The 22,738-nt window shown below is 32.3% G+C and overlaps 2 protein-coding genes across 2 annotated transcripts; both read left to right on the top strand.

Moving 5' to 3' along the window:
• LOC109716626 (ervatamin-B-like) lies at positions 13,046 to 14,889 on the top strand. The gene is made up of 2 exons (XM_020242163.1): positions 13,046 to 13,376; positions 14,300 to 14,889. The coding sequence occupies exons 1-2, from the start codon at positions 13,046 to 13,048 to the stop codon at positions 14,887 to 14,889; spliced, it is 921 nt and encodes a 306-aa protein (XP_020097752.1).
• LOC109716625 lies at positions 18,796 to 21,584 on the top strand. The gene is made up of 7 exons (XM_020242161.1): positions 18,796 to 18,909; positions 19,093 to 19,366; positions 19,454 to 19,546; positions 19,635 to 19,745; positions 20,100 to 20,165; positions 20,727 to 21,004; positions 21,295 to 21,584. The coding sequence occupies exons 1-7, from the start codon at positions 18,796 to 18,798 to the stop codon at positions 21,475 to 21,477; spliced, it is 1,119 nt and encodes a 372-aa protein (XP_020097750.1). The 3' UTR covers positions 21,478 to 21,584.

Genomic DNA, 22,738 nt, shown 5'->3' with positions numbered 1-22,738 from the left:
TTTTNTAATATTAAAAATATTTTTTTTACGTTTCTAATTTTATTATTTCTATTAAATTATTATTTTGCCCTTTCAAATATACCATTCTATCAGCACCGATTGTTCTTATTTGCCCTTAAGTTAGGAGCAAAAAAAATATTTTACTTTTTGATCTTTTCAAATATGCCTTTCTATAATCACCAATATTTTTTATTTGCCTTTAAGTTAAGAGCAAAAGTGACATTTTTATTTTTTTTAACTATGGTAGATATTTAACTCACGTTTAATCCAATTTAACTTAATGTGTGATAACTGTAGGGATATTTTAGAATAACAGAATAATATAAGGAGTATATTGAAAAGAAAAAAAAAGTAGAAATAAATGAAATATTTCCGAAATTTTGAGAGGTATATAAGTAATTATATTTTTTTAATCTACGGTCCCTAATGCAAGTGTTAAAAAATCTTAATGATTGGTATTTGAGATTTCAAATTCGAAATTTAGTTACTTCACATTTTTCGAAATAAACGGATAACATGCTACTTTTCTCTCTCAAAAAAAAAAAAAAAAAAAATTCATTACACTTCTTCTTTTTGGATTGGCGAAAAACTTTCCAATTTTATTTGAGACAAATGGGGTTTTGGACTGTGAATCATCTACATTTGTTCTTAATCATCTAAAAGTTTTAATATTTTATAATCTATAATTTTAATTTTTAAATTATTATAATTAAATTTAATTTATTGAATAATAATATATCGTTAATGTGACAACGATGTGGCATTTAATTATTAAATTATCGTACAATCAATTGCCAAAACACGAGTCATATAGTAAAATTATTTAATTTGACTTAATTCTGAATTTCTCTAAGTAATTTTGAATCATGCATATTCGTGTTCGCGTGTTAGCTGGTCGTGTTTCATGCCTTTTGGGAACTCCAAACTAGGAGCCATTTAAAGGCAAAGGACAAGCTTAATTGGTACCAATACCATTTAGCCCCAGGCATTTGATATGGCCATTTTTAACTCTCTTCCTTGGTTCAAGCCTCCAATAAACTAGATTACCCTTATCATCGTCATCATCATTTTGGCTATCAAAAGCCGCCTTTTCTCATTAAAATAAAAAAGGTTAATTTTATACAGATTCCTACAAACATAGTGAATAATAAATATATTCCTATAAAGTTTCACTTTCGTATGTTGTTTCTATTAAGATCATAATATTTTCAAATATATCTCTCTAAAGTACTGTTTATTTTATAAGTGAATTGACATTTTTGCTATCACAAATATGATCCTTCAAAAATTTCAACTATTAATTGAAGAGGAGTAAAAATGTCAATTCATCTTATTAACTAATTAGGATTAAGTTTTGTATCTATGGTTAATTAATTTTTCTAACGGATCCTAACGGCAGAGACATATTTATAAACATCAGGATTTTTGCAGGAACAATATATGAAAGTTGAACTTTGTAGGAATGTATTTATAATTCTCTATATGTATAGGGATCTGTATAAAATTAATCCAAATAAAATATACGACGATCCACTCCAAACAAAATTATATATTTTATATGATGTGACTAGTAAATATACATTGATCTTTGAATGAGTGAGCTATATGATTTACATTCACTTTTAAATGAAGTACTAGTTTTGCTCATTTCAAAACATAGGATGTAAATCTTAAAACTCACCCCTTCAAAAGTTTAAATCTTTTAACTTTTTAATATTAAAAAAATTTAATAAAACTAGTAAAAAAATATCCATCATCCAATGATGAATAGGATATAGAGTTTACACATATTTTTAAATATACTGATAAAATTTCCATTATAATAATGCATAGGATGATGTTTAATGGAGATGACCTAACTTTGGAGCCAACAAGCAGCATTTATTGACCTGTTATTGAATGCTACTTAAAAGATTATTTAAAGAATAAGATTCGATTTTATTTGTTCTTTTGTTGGACTTCCACTTTCAACCATTTATCTATATATAATAGGTACGTATATTGCTCTTATATATCTAATATTCACCAACCCATCTAAGTACCAATTTTTTCACTTCTCAACACAATTAACTATAGGCTACATTTATTTGGCAATATACTCATGGATTTAATTTGTTACTAAAAATCAATCAAATGGGAAGAGTTTAGAAATTATTTTAACACTTTATTTATGTAGAATGCGAAGAATAATAAGATAATAAAAGTTTGTGTCACTAAATGGTGAATGCTAGAAGTAAATTTCAAACTTTTTAAATAGAGAAATTATAGAACTAATTCTAATATCATATTATTTGAAAAAAAAAAATTGATTCAATACAAGACAATTTCAAATATGACACATGTGCATGCTTTTTTAAATAGTGTCAAGAGAGAGTCATAATCATACACTACAAATAACAAAGAAAAGATCATCAATAGATAGATAAACAATTCTTGGTGTGGCCAAGTGGCCATGGGATGAGGTAAACCTCTATTGCGTGGGCATGGTTTTGGGGGACCCACCTGCCATGCAATCACCAATCATTTATTGCCATGCAATCACCAATCATTAGATTGTGTCGCATAAGGTGGTTTAAATTCAAAAACCATGTAGCTTAATAAGTTAAAAAGAAAAAAATATATATACAATAGTGAAAAATAATTGTCCTTTTCTATTTTTTGAAAAATAATTGTCCTTTTCTATCTGGTTGCAGTTCTAATTGAGGATGCTTATCAAAGTGTAATAATACAATGACTTTACCTAAAAGGTGCATCAACAAAATAAAATGAAAGTTTCGATCGTAGCAGTTTTATTCATCATCTAAGGAAGAGTAAAATGTATACTTTCAATCTTGATTACAAGACTTCTATCATCATTTTTTAAAAGACATTCATTTTCAGCCGTACAAGAAAACAATATAAAAAAAAAACATAAAGTTTGGTTTCAAAATATTTCAAGTGGTATAGATCATGTTTCATGATGTCAATCATCGATTTAGGGGCTCTATCATCGAAATAAATAGGTGGCAATAGAGTCTCTTTGTTACTGATAGCTTGCTAGTTTAACTCATATAGTGTAGAACTACCGTACTATCGGAAGTATAAAAGATTTGATGCTTTCGATTTTGACCCTCAGATCAAGAATTGTATGGTTGGAATGATTGTAGTTCCCCTTATAATTGAGTAGTACTCCTAGGGATGAGTGGTCCCGACATGGTAATAATATTAATCCAAAGGTTAGAAATTATTAAAGTGACTGATCTAAGGGTCAAAAAGTCAGAAGCACCAGATTCTTTATGCTTCCAATAGCATAGTAGCCCTACCATATATGAATCCGGTTATTATACTATCAATAGCACAAAGCGTTTAGTACTATATATAAGTGCAGAGCTACTATACTTTTAGAAGTAATAAAGGAGTTAACGTTTCTGGTTTTTAGCCCTTAGATCAAGAACTATACGGTTGGGATGATGGCGATCTCCCCTAAGGTCGAGTGGTCCTCCTAAGATTTAGTAGTCCCCCTATAGGAATAATATTAATCTAAGGATTAGAAATGATTAAAAGATTGATCTAAGATTTGGAAGTACCAACTCTTTTATATTTTCAAAAACATCATTATCGGACTACATATATATATATATATATATATAGAGTGGACTGGTATGCTTATGGAAGTATGGAGCCCTCTGTGCTTCCAAGTTGTTTTTGATGTTCGGACTTTCCAATCAACGATCGGCTCCGTTAGAGTTGATCTAGAGTATTTGAAGTACCTAGAAAATAAATTTTGTGATTTTTCAATATCATTTGCCTAGTGATCGAAGGGGTTCAAAATCAATAATTTTAATAGCCGTGGTGAGCCGGTTGCAAGTTTAACGGTGTAGAAATATTCAAATCACATGAAATTTTGATAGAAAATTCTTTATACCATATAAAACAAGATCAATAACTTTGATCTAAAATTTTAATGTCATATCATCATATTTTGTAAGATTTTTATTTTCAGCCGTTGATTTTGAGCCACTTCGTTCCTTAGGCAATAATATCGGAAAAATCCCGAATTTATTTTGAGCATACTTTCAAGTTATCTAGATTCAAGTTCTACGAGCGCCGATCGTCGCATGAGTCCGACTCGAAACAAGTGGAAGCACGGAGCCTCCGTGCTTCCCTAGCATTTAGCCGATCTCTCTCTCTCATCTCTCCTCTCTCTCTCTCTCTCTTCTCTCTTCTCTCTCTCTATATATTTATAATATATTATATATTATTAGATGAACTGCGGCTACTATTAGTAGCAAATCCCATTGTTGCTATAGTTTTTTAGCTCTTGAGTCAATCTCTTTTTTTATTTATTTTCTAACATTGGATTAAATACTATACCGAGTGGAGACCACTACTTAACTGACTAATTATCTCATATTCTATAATTTTTCATCCAGGGGTTAAAACTTGATAGAAAATAGCGTTTTACTTATTAACTTATTCAGCCTAATTCTCTCTCTCTCTCTCTTCTCTTCTCTTCTCTTATATATATATATATATATATGAACACACACTTTTGAGGAAGTTAGGTAGTTAGGTAGTCCAATATATCAAATTTTGCATACTTTTTGGACAAGTTAATTTCTTTGAATTTATAAGTGACTGTTCATACCCATAGTTGGAATTCCATGCTAAACCACAAAATAATAATGATTTAAAAATCGGGCTGAACACGTTGGTTTGCCTGATCTGACCGTGATTCAATCTAACCGACGGTGATTCAATCTATGAAGCAGTTCAGGTTATACTCTCTGGATGGAATATGTTAAAAAATTATTTTAAACAGTTCGAACCAATTAATGGATCAACCATCAAACTAGTGAACAGGTACGATTTTAATTAAACCCGGCCAGATTTTTTTTTTTTTAATCAAGTCACATTTCAACGGCTTAAAATTAAGTTAGCTAATTTTATTTATATTAATTTTATAAAAAAAAAATGAAAACTTTAATTCATTTAATTTGACCTGAAAATTAGTATTTTATAATTAAGTATGTCACGTGAATAATAGTATATATATAATTAAATTAAAATAATAATTAAATATTTATAATATCATGCTGATAGTACTGATTCAAACCCGTTGTTGGTTTACTTTAAATGGAATTAGAGACTGTTAACTTAGTAATAGTTTCAAATCACTATTTAATCATATTTTTAAAACATTACAAAATGGTCCTTTTTATAGAATAATTGCCTCAAGAAAACTATCTTATCAAATTAATAATATGTACGGGCAAGTGTTACGTGTGACCTTATGCAAGCAACTCATTATTCAAAGAAATGACGTGTTAAGGAGCCAAAAAACAAAAAACCTATTAAAAGTGATTGTATTAGTTTATTGAGCCATAAATACAGAATAATTAATGTTATGTTTGTTTATATTTACTTTTGATAAGATATTATGATGAAGCGATCAATCACTATCAAAATTTAAGATCAAAAATTAAAAAACTTAGTACTACTGATGAATCATATCAATCACGATCAGTTCATCTTGTTTGATCTAAAGTAATTAAAAAAGATAACATAACATGAAAAAAAAAAATTTCACAATAAAAATGCTGCTTTTGGATAATGTTACGCTTATAAACATCTTACAAATTTTTACAAAGACATAATCCAATTTGACTTGTTATAGGATTTATTGCTTAGTTTTGTGATTTTATGAACATTCATCAATAAAATGCAGCCAGTTAAGCTTGTTTGTAAAAAGTGCATAAAAAAGTTTGTTAGGATTTTTTTTTGCAATTTAGTCCTCTCAAAAAAAAATATTTTTACAAATAATCTCACTAAATTTATAATTATAATTTTGATCTTGTCCCCGCCACGCAGGCACCATGCAAGCATCACGTGAGTAAGAAAATAAGATGAACATGGTAATTCATTCACTGTATCTAAATACGGTGAATGATTCACCGTATCTAGGGAAAGAAAAGATATATGTATTGCGAAATGTATTGTGAAAAAATATAAATATTAAATAGGACAAAAGGTAAGTATGGAACACGATCAACCTTTCACCGTGTTTGAACATGGTGAATGGTTTAATGTATTTAACTTAACGCCTCAACGCACTTACGTGGCGCTAATGTGACGTCTGCGTGGTAAGGATAGAATTAAAATATAATTATAAATTTAATAAGGCTATTTATATTAAAAAAAATTGAGAGGGCCAAATGCAAATAAAGCCCAGTTTGTTAGTAATAGCGTTGCTGTTGGAGTAAAATAATGCTTTAGAGGAACCAAAAAGGATTGACTTGAACATGGAGAAAAGTTATGACCCCAACCAGTTAAATTTAAATATTGAAATTAAAATAAAAATAAAAATTTGAAGTTTAAATTCAAAATTTAAATCAGATTTCAAGAAGAAACTTTTTTCTGCTTTTGATTCTGTGGCCTTCAAAATTACTTTTCTGATTTTAAAAAACAGAATCAGATTTTAAAAATGAGTTGCCAAACACTCTATTGAGCAGAAAATTACTTTTCAACCCAAAAGCGCTTTTTAAATTAAAGCTAGGCCAAACACCCCTTACTCACTCACATGGCTTTTCTATGGCCAAATACATTTACATTTATTATCATCAAATAACTTCGCTTTCATGGGGCATTTCAATTTCACAATTTGGGCCCTCATGTAAGGGGAATTAATCAAAAAGCAAATTTTTATCAAAGATATAAATTTTGGCTTCTTCGACCAGCAATTTTGTGTGATCCAAAAGGCACAAATCGACGAATAAAAGTTGCAATTTTTGGCTTCTTCGATCTCTACAAAGAGTGCTTTAATTGTCGTGCCAGGAAGTCACTATACATAAATTTCGTGTAACATGAAATTCGACGAGTTGTATTTCCCAATATTTAATTAGTTCACTGTGTATGTACGCATCTATTGCTTATTGAAAATTTTATTTTGTTTATTTATTTATTTTCAATAGAATTGGGGGAGTTGGGCTCCTTAATTAGATTCCACTCACTTTTTTTCTCCCCCTCTTGAACTCATTTTTTTTGTGATTGGATTCGTAGGAAAACGACGCATTAAAATATTTTATTGAATATTAGTTTTTATTTTTTATTTTTTTTTTTGAGAGATAGGTAACACGCTACCCGCTTCGTTTATTTCATTTAAAAATAAACTTTGCTGAAAATATGAATCAACTAGGATTCGAACTCGGGTCTCGGGTACCAACCATAAAATTCTTTGCCACTTGCTTTAGGGACGGTCGGTTATTAGTTTTTAAAATTAAACACACTCTCTCTCTATATATATATTTTATTAGTTTTTAAAATTAAAAATATATATAGAGAGAGAGTGTGTGTCTATCTCTCTTTTTTTTTTTTTTGAGAAAAGGTGTCTATCTATTATGTATCCTACCTCTATAAATTTTCATTCAAAAGCCAAAACCTATAAGCAACAATAATTTGGTGTTTTAAAATATATAGGAGCTCATCGACCGTCTCTAGAGCAAGTGACAAAGGGTTTGGTGGCTGGAATCCGAGACTCAAGTTCGAATCCTAGTTGATTCATATTTCCAGCTAAATTTATTTCTAAATGAAATAAACGAAACAGTTAGCATGCTACCTATCTCTCTCACAATATATATATATATATATATATATATATATATATATATATATATATAGAGTTGAGATAGAATACTTGTAAAAGTATTATGTGAGTGGTGCTTTTGAGTTTTTAGCTATTTGATGGAGAGATGTGAGGTTGAGATGATGGTGGTAGGTGATGGTAGGTGGAATAGTGTTTGATCCAAGGGCTATTAGTAATCAAGGAGTAGATCCAATGGCTAAAAACCTAACAGCATCATGGGGGTAATACTTGTAAAAGTATTTTAGCTCAATTCATATATATATAGCCTGACTAGAATACTTTCGAAAGTATAAAAGAATTGGTGCTTTTAAAATTTTAACCCTTTAATTAACCCATTTGATAATTTCAAATTATTAGATTAATATTAGTTTTTTGGAGGACTACTAAATTCTAGAAAGACCACTATCATCTAACCATACAGTACTTAATCTAAGAGCTAAAAAGTTAAAAAGTCAAAAGCATCTAGAGAGAGAGAGAGAGAGAGAGAGAGAGAGGTTGGCTATGATACTTTTAAAAGCATCAAGCATTTAGTACTTGTAAGTTTTTCGCCGTTAGATCTATTCATTTGACCATTTTTATCTGTTAAATCGTACTATTCTACCAACTACCCACTTAACTTTAGGGGACTACTATCATCCTAACAGTACATCCTTTAATTCAAGGGTCGAAAATCTATAAGCATCAATGAGTTGATACTTTTAAAAACATAGGAGCTCAATTCTATACATAAATATATACTGTATATATGTATATCAAAATAAGGCCAAAACTAATTTATTTCAAATGTTCTTTATTACCATGTATAGTCTTTTTTTTCCCCCCTATTATGATGATATATATCGGTTAATTACTACAGATCACAACTGAAATGTTCAAAAACTCATATTATCTTTCTTGTGACTTGAGAAGCCTTCTATTTCCATCACACTCAGCAACCTACACAAATAAACTCTTTAACTCCCAAGTTCTTGATTCCATCTTATGTCACACTAACAACTATAAAATATCACTTATTACCAAAGCAAAAAATATAATCAAATATTCCGACGAAGCTTCTGCGAAGTTTCCAAATAGAACTAACTGTTGGTTTGTTAACTAATTTTTCTGCATACACAAACCCTAGATAGTATTCTTTTTCCTGTACTTTTATACATTATCGGTTCTACATGTCATGAATATTTTGATGTGTTCAGTGACAATCTAACCACCAATCGATCACTGTGAATCAAACATTCATTTAAGATATATACAAAGATTATGGTCAAGATGATCAAAGACTCAGTCTTAAGTTCCAATATTCATTTTATTCTTTTTCAATTTTTGTTTATGTTAAATGAATCTTTTGACCTGTTTCTCATCAGATTGATTTTTTGAATTTAGTATGATATTAAAATTAATTTTTAATCTCTTTCACTCTAAGAGGTTATGGGTCATTAGAGCTAATTCTAAACATACTAGCATTAATCTTCATATTACCGGAGATAAAAATTGAAAAAGGCTCAGCTTCAAAATTATGAACAAATTAAGTCGAAGCATATTTGTACCATTAACCAAGAAAGAAATTGCGTAATACCTCAGGAACAATTATATAAAAAGTGGAGCTCTATGCGAACCGTATCTAACATAGTTGGCGAAGAGCTTGATGATTAATTGGTAAGTTTATTATTATTATTTTTATTTGCTGACACTCTCTTAATTTTATGTTTTTTTTTTTTAAATATTTGAGTGGTTATGGTTAGTGGAATCTAAAATTCCTACAAAAGATTATTTTTTGGGAATTATGATTTTATAATTGAATTTTTTAAAGTATGTAGGATTATATCATTTCCCTATTTTATTCATGAGAATAATTGGGTTATATTATTAAATTAATTTACAAATAGTATACTTTTTAAATAAGATAGATATTATATATTATTGCATATTGAATATGATGATAAATGTCAAAATTAAAGGAAGTACTTTAATAATATAACTTGAACAAACAACAAGCCGATCGAGGTCAACCCTTTTTTTTATTTTTTAAAATTTTAATATTTTACTATATATTAATATTTATTAAGTATATATATATATAGAGAGAGAGAGAGAGAGAGAGGGAGAGAGTTGAGCTAGAATACATGTAAAAGTATTATGTGAGCGGTGCTTTTGAGTTTTTAGCCATTGGATGGAGAGATGTGAGGTTGAGATGATGGTGGTAGGTGGTGGTAGGTGGAATAGTGTTTGATCCAAGAGCTATTAATAATTAAGAAGTAGATCCAATGGCTAAAAACCTAATAACATCATGGGGGTAATACTTGTAAAAGTATTCTAGCTCAATTCATATATATATATATATATAGCCCGACTAGGATACTTTCGAAAGTATAAAAGAATTGGTGCTTTAAATTTTTAACCCTTTAATTAATTAACCCATTTGATAATTTCTAATTATTAGATTAGCATTATTTTTTTGGAGGACTACTAAATTTTAGAAGGACCACTATCATCTAATCGTACAGTACGTAATCTAAGGGCTAAAAAGTTAAAAAGTCAAAAGCATCTAAAGAGAGAGAGAGAGAGAGAGAGAGAGTGAGTCTGGCTATGATACTTTTAAAAGCATCAAGCATTTAGTACTTGTAAGTTTTCCGCCGTTAGATCTATCCATTTGACCATTTTTATCTGTTAAATCGTACTATTCAACCAACTACCCACTTAATTTTAGGGGACTACTATCATCCTAACAGTACATCTTTTAATTCAATGGTCGAAAATCTTTAAGTATCAATAAGTTGATACTTTTAAAAGCATAGGAGCTCAATTCTATACATAAATATATACTGTATATATGTATATCAAAACAAGGCCAAAACTAATTTATTTCAAATGTTCTTTATTACCATGTATAGTCTTTTTTTTCCCCCCTATTATGATGATATATATCGGTTAATTACTACAGATCACAACTGAAATGTTCAAAAACTCATATTATCTTTCTTGTGACTTGAGAAGCCTTCTATTTCCATCACACTCAGCAACCTACACAAATAAACTCTTTAACTCCCAAGTTCTTGATTCCATCTTATGTCACACTAACAACTATAAAATATCACTTATTACCAAAGCAAAAAATATAATCAAATATTCCGACGAAGCTCTGCGAAGTTTCCAAATAGAACTAACTGTTGGTTTGTTAACTAATTTTTCTGCATACACAAACCCTAGATAGTATTCTTTTTCCTGTACTTTTATACATTATCGGTTTTACATGTCATGAATATTTTGATGTGTTCAGTGACAATCTAACCACCGATCGATCACTGTGAATCAAACATTCATTTAAGGTATATACAAAGATTATGGTCAAGATGATCAAAGACTCAGTCTTAAGTTCCAATATTCATTTTATTCTTTTTCAATTTTTGTTTATGTTAAATGAATCTTTTGACCTGTTTCTCATCAGATTGATTTTTTGAATTTAGTATGATATTAAAATTAATTTTTAATCTCTCTCACTCTAAGAGGTTATGGGTCATCAGAGCTAATTCTAAGTCTCATTTTATGGATGTGATAGTTTTAGGGGGGTAGAACGGGCCGGGCAGCCGGGTGGCCTGTGGGCCGCCCGGCCCGGCATGGTCTTGGGCAGGCTGGAGCACGGCACGGGTGCCGTAGCATCCGTTCCGGCCCGGCTCGGACAGAGTTTAAGGGCCGTACTGGGCCTCTCCTCTTGGGACCGACGGTTCGGCTCGGCATGGCCCGTAACGGGCCTGGGCCGTGCCGGGCCGAGGAGAGCCCAGCACGGCACGGCCCATGCCAGCCGGGCCAGCACCGCCCGACCCAAGGGGAGAAGGGCCTTGGGGTTGGTGGATCCCCTGAGGAGAAGGGCAGATCTCCTCCCAAGGTCTGCTCACAAGGTCTGCTGTGAGCAGACCTTGGAAGGAGGTTTTTTCGTCCAATAGACCAAACATTTTTGATCCACTAGACCAGAAACACTTGAATTTTTTTTTTTTAAAAAATAAAATTTGATTATATATATATATATATATATATATTTATATATATATATATATAATATATATATATAATATATATATAGGATAACAAAATTTAAATATTTGTTATATTATAATTATTTTGATAAATTTTAAAATTTTAAATAGAAATAATTATTTTTTATATTTTAAATTTTATATATTTTTTAAAAAAATAAAAAATAAAACTTTTTAGGGGGTCGGCCTGGAGCACAGCTTGGCCCGACACAGCCCAAGCCTGGGTCATGCCGGGCCTGAGATTTGGTAGCTACGGCCCGTCATGGCCTGGCTTGAATTTGAAACCGGGCCCGACCGGGCCGGGCTAGCCCCTAACCCCAATTGGCACAAAAAATGTGGGACGTGCTGGCCCGGCACGACCCACATTACACCCCTAGATAGTTCCTAGGTCGAATGTGATGTTTCATACATTGAGCTTACCGACCATTTTAGAAAATATCCAACAAATGATATAAGTACATTCTCTTTTAAGGACGTGTTTGGTTCAGATTATACTATCAGGATTACATGCAATTTTGTTAGAATTACTGTATTTAGTTCATTCAGTTTATAATCTGGTCGATTATGTAGCATTACAAATGGTGCAGATTTATTCCGAAAATATTACTAAGTGGGAGAGTGGGTATCTCGTATTACCGATTACAGATTATCTTGCATGTTATATAAAATTACAAATTTATCTCTCCAACTGTTCCAAACCTTTTCAATACATCAGTTTTAAAATTTTAATTTAAAATATTGAATTATCAACTTTGAAAATTGAATTTTAAAATTTTTAAATTTTAAACCAAATTTAGCTACAAACTATGAGTTTACTAGGGCCTCAAAGAAACCAAAAAAAAAAAAAAAAAAAAAAGAGAAAAGATAAGATAAAATGAACAGAGAACAGACGTCATGTTGTAAAGAGATTTAGAGTCGGTGTACTTAGCAGTGGTAATTAAATTAAAAAATTTGAATAGTTAGTAAGAGGTAAATAAACAAAAACCCTAAAATATTAAAGTGAAGGAAAAAAAAAAAAATTGTGTGGAACAAGTCTCATTTTATAGGTATGATAGTTCCTAGGTCGAATGTCACGTTTCATACATTGAGTTTAACGACCATTTTAGAGAATATCCAGCGAATGATACAAGTACATTCTCTTAATAGTTCAATTATTAGATTACTATCCAACTTAGATAAAACTCTTTTGCTCTACTTTGTAAACTCAACTTTCGCATGCCTATATATATAGGAGAGTACAATCATCTAATTAAGTGATCTTATAACTTACAAAATAACATTTGATTAGCTAATTGTAATCATGGCTTATTCATTTCATTACATTATTCTCATCATATCAGCCGTTGCTCTGCATTGGCCTCAGCACGCTGCCTCGCGCGGTGAACCGCATTGGTCGATGGCGAAGAGACACGAAGAATGGGCGGCGGAGCATGGGCGAGTTTACGGAGATGCGGATGAGAAGCAGCGCAGGTTTGAGATTTTCAGCGACAATGTCAGGTATATTGACTCCTTCAACATGGAGAGGAAGTATAACTATAAGTTGGGCATTAACCAGTTCGCTGATATGACGAACGAAGAGTTTGTGGCGACCCACACAGGGTCTCGCCCTCGGAATGGTCCAAGATCGATGACGGAATTTCAATATGCTCGTGTGAGTGATTTGCCCTCCAGCATCGATTGGAGGATTACAGGTGCGGTTACCGATGTAAAGAATCAAGGCTCCTGCGGTAAGAATATTAAACAAGAGTTTTACAAATATACTGACCTTTCCTATCACAAGTGGCAAAGGATTTGGTAATTGATATCCGATGTTTTAAGTTCGAATCTTAGTTTTGATTCACATTAAAACAATAAAAATGTGTTAAACTCATGTGACATTGATTTATACTGCGTAGCTGATTTTGCTGTAATTATTAGTTTTGTGGGCCCAATTTGCTTCCTGTTTATCCTAAAACAAAAAAAAAAAAAACATAAGCCCAACTTTTTCGATAGTTTTTGCCTGGCCAAGCTGTTCAAGCCCACCGGGCTTATTCCTTGTCCTATTTTAATAGAAAGAGGAGATTATCGTTATTAAAAAGAAAAAGAAAAAAAAAAGGCGTACCCATCATATAAAAGCTGGTTAATTTTTTCAATGCCCTCCTCAAAAATGATAATTTCATAAATGCTCTTTCAAAGTATAAAATATCATGGGTGTACCTTCTATACATATAATAAATTATATTATATAGAATGATTTAGAAGTTAGATTGAGGGTTTGAGGTCTTATATGTTTAGATTGGTATTTTTGATAGGTTTATGTGTTTGGAGAGGCATTGATGATATTTTAGATTTTGAAGAAGCATCTATAATATTTTGAAGGCGGGGAGATTGTGTTACGTGCGGTGAGAAACGACGATAGAAAAATATCGCTTATTTCCGTACGTAATATTGCGTTTCGCATATTGCGATTAGTCGGTTACGATATATTTTCTGCGGTCTCATTGTAGATCGCAGAAGTATATCCCTATTATTTTTTCTCTATTACATTCTATCTAGTAGCGTTAGATTGATCTCAATATCAAACTAAGCCTGATTGAAGTTATCCAAAAGCCATTCATGCACGCATTGGTGGGTGTACAACCAACACGATCTTCTCCATTTCATGAAACAGGATCGTGCTGGGCATTCTCTGCAATTGCAGCTGTTGAAGGGATCGTTCAAATAAAAACAGGACAACTGATATCTTTATCAGAGCAAGAGCTCGTCGACTGCGACTACACCGATAACGGATGCAACTGGGGCTGGGTCGACAAGACCTTCGACTTCATCGCGCGCTTTGGCGGCGTAAGTTCGGAGGCCGAGTACCCTTTTACTGGAGCTAAAGACAATTGTAACATTACAAAACTGTCGCAAAATAAAGCGGCTTCCATTGGCGGCTACGAATACGTGCCTTCGAATGACGAAACCATGCTCATGAAAGCCGTCGCTAACCAACCGGTATCGGTTAACATCGACGGCAGCGGGAGCCCCTTCCAACACTACAGTGGCGGTATCTTCGACGGGCCTTGTAACACTACAATGAATCACTACGTTACCGTTGTCGGTTACGGAGAAGATGAGAGGGGCACAAAATATTGGATAGCAAAGAACTCGTGGGGCGCGACGTGGGGCGAGAATGGTTACATAAGATTTAAGAAAGATGTCGAAGCGAAAGAAGGGGTGTGTGGTCTTGCAATGTATCCTTCTTACCCCACATTTTGAGAAGAAAATTAATGACCGAAAAAAGCAAAAAAGAAAAAAAATGGAAAACTATTAATGTACACATCTATGTGGATTGTTTCTCATATTTTTGACGAATATATCTACAAATAATGATCATGATCGTGATTAGTTAATCATGTGTTTTCCCAAGTGATTAAGATTGTATTTATTTTACGGTTTTAATCAATATTAAATTGTCACAATGTAAGATAAGCTACGTACAAGGGATAGATGAAAGAAACAACTCTCTCACATGTAGCCTCGACCTGGGATGATGTGACGAGCTTGGAGACCACCGAGCTTGGAGATAGGGGGGATGATGTGACCTCGACCTGGAATAAGTGGATGACGTGGAAGGGATCACAGAAGCCGAGTACAATTTTATCCAAATTGGTAGTCTGTTCGTGAATTATTTGGAAGGTTAGGAATGACGTGATCTTTAGGAAGACGCTACCAGACGCCATCCTTGCAGCCCACAAGATTAAGCAGCTGACGATGTTTTGGAACGAAGTTTTGTCTGCCCTTTTTTTCTTTTCTTTTTTTTTTTTCGCTCCCTTCGAGGCCTAGGTTGCCTCATCCATGTAGCCTAATTCATCATTTCAATAAATGAAGCGGGTAGCGTGCTACCTTTTTCTCAAAAAAAAAAAAAAAAAAAAAAACAACTCTCTCTCTCTCTCTCTCTCTCTCTCTCTCTCTCTCTCTTTCTTTAATAAACACTCTAGAATGCTCTTTTTTTTTCTAATTCTCTACTTGCTAATGGAGTATTATAGAAAACTCTAGAAACAAGTACTCTCTATTTACTAATAGAGTATTTTAATTAGAAAGTTCTAGAAATAAGTGTTATAGAGAATTCTTGAATACTCAAGTTGGTGGGTTGGGGCCTATAAATAGGTGTGAGGTTCCTACACCAAGGAAGCGTGAAATGAAGTGTGAGATGAAGTGAGTGAGTGAAGCAAGGTGGGAGTGGTGTGTTGTGAGGTGTAGTGAAATAATGAGTGTGTGAGGCTTGTAGTCTTTTAGGTCAATATATTAGTGAGTGTGTGAGTTAGAATAATTTATATGTGAGAGTTGTTTTATCTGTAATAAAGAGAGTTTTATTATTAGTTTGGTACTATCGAGTTTTTCGCCGTTAGATTTAACTCTTTAACTATTTTTACCCATTAAATTATATTATTCAACCAATAACTATTCAACCCTAGAGACCACATAATTCAAGCTATTGATAGCATGTATATATATATATATATATTTATTTATTTACAGAGACAGAGATTGATATATCTTATATTGAATCAAATAATATTGTATGTAATCTTTAATTCTTATCTAAATCCGATTTAAAGTTATCCAATAAACTTCAATTCTAGAACATGATAGAGCAGTACGCGAGTTATAATTTTTTAAAGAATGTAAGATCATATTTATATATAATTTATTTAATTATAAAAAGTTAGATTAATTTATTCACACGATATCTTATCAATAAAGAAATTTAAATATAGATTCAGAAAAATATTAAAACGTATATCCCCACAACTCAAAAAGAAAATAAAAATAAAATCCAAAAAAAGACAAGCAAAAAAAAATGATAATTTCTCATGATCTATTACAATCTTAACTGCTATAAAATTACTCCGTCCTATCTAAACTTTAATTTAAAATTAGATTAAATTATATAAAATTATTATATTTTGGAAGTCACAATTATTTACGGCAAAATTTAATTTTAGTGATAAATTTTTTAAAATAATAAATTATGAGATAGAGATATAAAAAATAAAGGTAAAAGATTAGTTTAAATAAGATTACACAAAACAATCTTGGATAAAATTTTGAATAGTTCTATATAATTTCAATTAGAATCTAATTTTTTACCCTCCCAAAAAAAATTCTCTCTATGTATTCCCCTCGTGCAATTCGGCAAATTTTTCTTCGGCTTCAAACTTTCAATTCGGTATTTATATTTATTTTGCTTTAAATATTTATTCTTCTTTCTTTATATAAATAGTTGTTTTCTTAAATTTTTTTTTTTCGTGTAAATTATATATTTATTGCATTTTTTTTATTGAAATTGGTTAGTATTAAGCACAACCACTCTATGCATGATTTATGATCCTGTAATGAGAAAGATGGATTTTTGCTCAAAAAAATTAAAATTAAATTCAGAGGATTGTATTGGTTGTTTAGTTATGTTAAAGCAATTCACTTCCTTCTTTGTTTTTGTTTGTTTGTGTTAGTAGTTGTATTTCAACAATTTCGGTGTTCTAAAATATTAATTCGAAATTTGTGATTATCATGGATTCAAGAAAAGGAGTTAAATTGCGATATGTGATTCTTTTTTCTTTTTTTTTTCTAATGTTTTCGTTGTAGTGAAAAAAAAAGGAAATAAAGAGAAATCATGCAACACTAGGGTTTAAGATCATATAAGTTTGTTTTCACTAAAGCTTTTCTTTTTGTTAGGATTTGGTTAGATTTGTAGTTGATTTTCTAGTTGGATAAAAATTAATATTTAAATCTATTGAAGATAAATTAAAATTTAAATATTAATTAGAGCATAAATTTAACTAGATTAGAATAAATATTTAAATCTATCGGAGATAAACTAAATATAGATGCTCCATGTATGCAAATGGATAAATGTGCCTAAGTGGTGTACGGATGAGAGAGAGCTATTTATGGTGGTGACTATACCGTGGAGAAGCCTAGGCCCGGTTGTTTGCACCGAGTGCACGGATGCATGTGAGAGAGAAAAAAAAAAATCTTTTTGTGAATTTATAGAAAACGAGAGAAGAGTAGGAGAGATTCAAAAAGAGAATTCAGGTTGTAGCTACTCTCTTACAATAGGTGTAATCTTTTCTTATTTAATAAATTTTATACGTACATTTTCTATTTGGTTATTTTCTCCCTCTTATGATTGTATTAATTTTTACTGAGAAGACGAATTTATGATAAAAATTCGATTCAACGCTTTCGTTGCAGAATTCTTGTTTTATATTGAGAATTCGACTACTAAGATGTATAGAAAATCATACTCTGAATCATAGTTCTAGGGTTTCATAAGAAAATCTTCGAATTTTTAAGAGATCTCATCAGGAAAGAGAGAAAAAGTAGAGTACTATTAATAATAAAGAAATAGTATTTGTTATCATCTTCTTTATCCTTTGGATGGATATGGTTTACTATACGGTGGTTGTACGTACTGTTATATAGTCAAGCTAAGTTGATAGTAAATATTAATTAAACAACTATCAATATATACTATCAACTCCGCATGAATTCATATTATCGTTATGTGTGAGGAGTTCTCAATCAAAATTTTTGAGGACTAAGTTTCAACTTAACTCAAAATTCAGGACTAGTAGTGCGAGGCAACGTACAAATTGCAATGGCCATGGTTTATCAATATACATGCCAACTGATTGAATCGTAATATTTCTTTTGCATGTTAAGTAAAATTTTCATAACTGAGAGGGCAAATTGTGTAATCCAAATTTAATTAGAATTTAACTCAACATTTAAAATTTGATTAGAATTAGATTCGAGTTTATCTTTAAGATTAAATAAACTATCATCTTTTAAATTTTGTTCTATGCCTAGTTGATTAATAAAATATTGATATACAATCTGTATCATATCATCACCAAGTCCGATTCCAACAAGTAATATCAGAGCCGAAAAGTACGAGACGACATCAAACCGAGACGACAACAGAGCCAGAAAGACGCAGACAGAGCTAGACAGAACTAGTCAGAAATTTGCTACGTTAAAGTCAGGCGGCTCATAACAGAGTTGTGCGTCTTGTCGCCTTATTGACCATGTTCAGTTTACTATGTAGATATTCATTATATTTTTCATTCTTATAAGCTAAAGTTTATTACAGTTTAAAGCTGCGAAAACATAATGGCAATGGAACTTACGGAGGTGGTTTTGCTCGATCGTCCTAATTTTCTAGAGGAGATTGAATCTGAAGAATTCGGAGATTTTTGCCGGAATTTGATAAACATGAATGAGATTATTCAGGTATGTATGTCATAATTCTCATGACAGGTTCTGTTTCAATGAGTACTTTATTTTTCTTCTCTCTTTCTCGATTCTCTTTGCTGTTTCATTCATAACGAACTAGGATTTTTCACACTTTAAATTCTTTTCTTAATTCGGCAATTCGTTTTTACGTTTCTAACACTCTACTTTCCTATTGGATAGGCCCCGCGCAGATGGTTCAATTCTGTCAGTGACATGTTTTCAAGGCTACTTGATGAGGGAGATAATTCATCTGCTACTGCTTCTGACGGAAGTGCAGACCAAGTTGTTGACGGGCGAAATGATGAAGAATCTGTCGCTGCTATCTGTAATAAGCCTGAAGACGAACCTGCCGAAGTTATTCTCGATAAAACTTCATCCGGTAGTGTCGAAGCCGACGATAACACGAGCGCATGCGATGACGAAGGAAAGGAATTATGTCCACTCAACAATCCAGGTATTCTGGTTTCTTGGCTTAATTTTAGTCATCGAAGTTTTCTTCTTTTTGTTTCTTAACTTCTTGCATATACGCTTCGTTTGCTAGACAATGAATTCATTTTGTCTGCTGACGCCGAAGAAAACGAAGAGAGTACTGACACAAACTCGTCACACTGCTCGTCGCCAAAGAAAACTGATGGTATGCATTGTGTTCTACCTATTCTATGGTGTTCACTTGCTGTTCTTGGACTTGTTTTACCTTCTCGAACTGATCGATCTCATGGCAGAAACCTGCGCATCTCAGGAGTCGGCATCTGTTCAAGTGTGCAGTAGTAATGAAGGTGATGAGCCAGCCGAAGTCGACAATTTAGAGCCTTATGTGCAGCCACAGAAAGACGGTCAGCATTTAATTCCTTTTAATGCTCATGTTCTTGTAATGTCTTTTGCTTATATAAGCTCTGTAATATTCTTGTGCGGAATTTGCATATCGTTAGCCCCGTTTTACCTTTGCTGTTTTTCTTTATTCTGTTGCCGCTGAAGCTATTTATGCTCTTTTCAGATTGAATTTTAGCTGGTGAAATATAGTTTAATCTACATCCTCTATTTAACAATTTGACCTGATGGTTTAACAGTTTCGTCAGATTGCATGCTGTACGCATGATTCATGATTGAGCATGATCTCATAATTATTGTTCTCTCATTAGTTAAATTGAATATTTTCACATTTCTTAACATCTATGCTGCTTTGCTAGGCGATGTCCTTTCGTCAGAAGATGCAAGCTTGATAGAAGACTATGCGTCACCGAATAAAATTGATGGTATGCAGTTCTCTCCTCATTTGCTTTCTTCTTTTTTCTTTTTCTTTTTTTTTTTTTTTTTTTTTTATATTGCTTTGTGGAATCTACTTCTTGAATCTGTACCAAAGATCTATTTCTGTTGTTTTCTTAAACATTTCCTGTTGTAGCCGACTCTACTTTTCTTGTTCGTAGAGGATACATGAATTAAAAGCCTAATCTACATCCACTTCTTGATGAGTAGACCTTTCGATCTTCCAACTCCGTCAGCTAGTTATGCTGAATGCTTCATTCTGCACTGAGCATATGTCTTACAGCCATTGTATTCCAATTAACTAATTGATACTTCGATATTTCAGCTTTGATCCTGCCATGTATGGACTGTAAAATTTCATGCTTAGACTTTTTCCTTCTTAATCGATTTCCGCTTTCTGATTTGCTTATAGTCTTTATCACATCGTCACGCCGAGTTCATGCGGCCTATAGAATCTACTTTTGTTGTTCGCCTATCATGCATATCAGAGTGTGTTATGTATTAATGGCTGTCCTGTCCTGATAGGCTAATAAGTGCTTTAACTTGTGCAGCTGCTCCGGAGAAAATCAGCATGTTAAATAGTGCTGATGTTGCCGATTTGGAAAACGAAGTCGAGCACGAATTCGAGGATGTTGATCTGCAGGATACTGACGATGAAGATTATGATCACACTCTAGAGAATATCGACATTTCAAATAGTGCTGATGCTGCTTATTTGGAAAACAAAGTCGAGCACAAATTCGAGGATGTTGATCTGCAGAATATTGATGATGAAATTTATGATCACACTCTGGTGTCATACAGTGAACACAAGCATAAGCCATACAAGGTAATCGTTACATAAACCTGAAAACGAGCTGAAACAAATGGAAACAAACCAAACTTAAATTGTTTCGGTTCGTTTGAATCTTAACTGGCGACTATCTAGACTTTTTCTGAACCCTGGCCTTATAATTGTTGTTATTACATGAATAATCTGTATAAGATAGCCAAAATTGTTATACCGCAAACATGATATAGTATGTTCATAAATTATTTGAAGCTATCTATATATAATCACACACACCTATTTGAAGTTTTCTATGTAAGAAATGCTAAAGATGATTTTATTTTCTGCAGTTAAAATTTGGGGCATCCTTGATCTCGAAACTGCGATGGCTGAAGGCCAAGAAGCATGCTGATAATAATGTGCAATATGACACAGACATGGAAACACACGGCACACATGGATTCGCCCGATCTACGCCTTTAAATATGAAACTTCTTGATGATTCCTTGGACTCAGAATGGGAGCTCTTGTAAATTTCTGAGTGAGTTTTGCATGTTCATAGTCTTAGTTCTTGATTAGCTTCATAGGAGAGATTAGGGTGCTGTTCAAACTTAACCACGCAGCCCGATTAGTTCGATAACACAGCTTTTTTTTTTTTCTTTTCTTTTTTTCTTTTTTTTTTATTTGTGAAGTACGTATAATTAATGTTGGAATATTGGACTACAGCCATAACTTTTTGTGATAGAGGGTACACAATCATTCTAGTTTAGTTTCTTTGCTTTCATTTTGTCTGTGTTGCAGCCACTTTATTCTTTAGTTCATCTGATACCTGAGAAATGCTCTGCTACCTATTTGATGCCCCTTTTTTTTCCTTTTTTTTTCTAGCAATATGTAACTTGTAGGTATTATTTCTTTAATTTTAGCTTGGAATCAATGGCTTTGGTGCCTCGGGGAGGCATGGTTAGCGACTTAGTTTCTGTATCTTTTACTAAAAGGTTTTAGTGTTGAACTTTCGCGCATATTACACTTTAGTCCCTATCTGGTAGGGGTGTAAACGAGCCAAACACGAGCTGGCTCGTTAAAGTTTCGAGTCGAAAAATTCGTGTTCGCGAACACGAGCTGGCTCGTTAAAGTATCGAGTCGAAAAATCCAACTCGTGTTCGGCTCGTTAATAAACAAGCCGAACACGAGCTAGCTAGCTTGCCAACGAACAATAAGTTAAAAGGATTAGATTAAATATATATATAAAAAATAAATTTATAAAATCTTATCCATTAGACTTTGATCTAATAGTTGAAACTTTACATATAAATGAATTTTTTTATAATTGAGCTCGCCTTTATATTTTTATTTTGCTAAAAATTAAATAATAAAAATATATATTATATATATAATTATTTATTTATATATAAATATAAATTAAATAAAATTATATAAATATAAAATATATGTATTCGAGCTGTTGTCGAGCCGAAACAGAGCGAGCTTACCCCAACTCGTGTTCGGCTCGTTTATTAAACGAGCCGAAAAATTCAGCTCTTGTTCGGCTCGTTTACTAAACGAGCCGAAAAATTCAGCTCGTGTTCGGCTCGTTTACTAAACGAGCGATCGATCACGAACTTATTTCGAGCCGAACACGAGCCGGCTCGCGAACGGCATGCGGAATGAGAGAGTAATTATAGAGAAGGAGAGAAATGATTATTTTGTCAAAAAAATATTATTGTTTCTGCTAGTCAACTTAGGTGCAGGAGATGAATGACTAATTTCCCAAAATATATCTGACAGTACAGAAGC

This window comes from Ananas comosus, linkage group 10 (assembly GCF_001540865.1).
Source record: "Ananas comosus cultivar F153 linkage group 10, ASM154086v1, whole genome shotgun sequence".
Taxonomy (NCBI): Eukaryota; Viridiplantae; Streptophyta; class Magnoliopsida; order Poales; family Bromeliaceae; genus Ananas; species Ananas comosus.
This window is presented reverse-complemented; position numbering and strand designations above follow the sequence as displayed.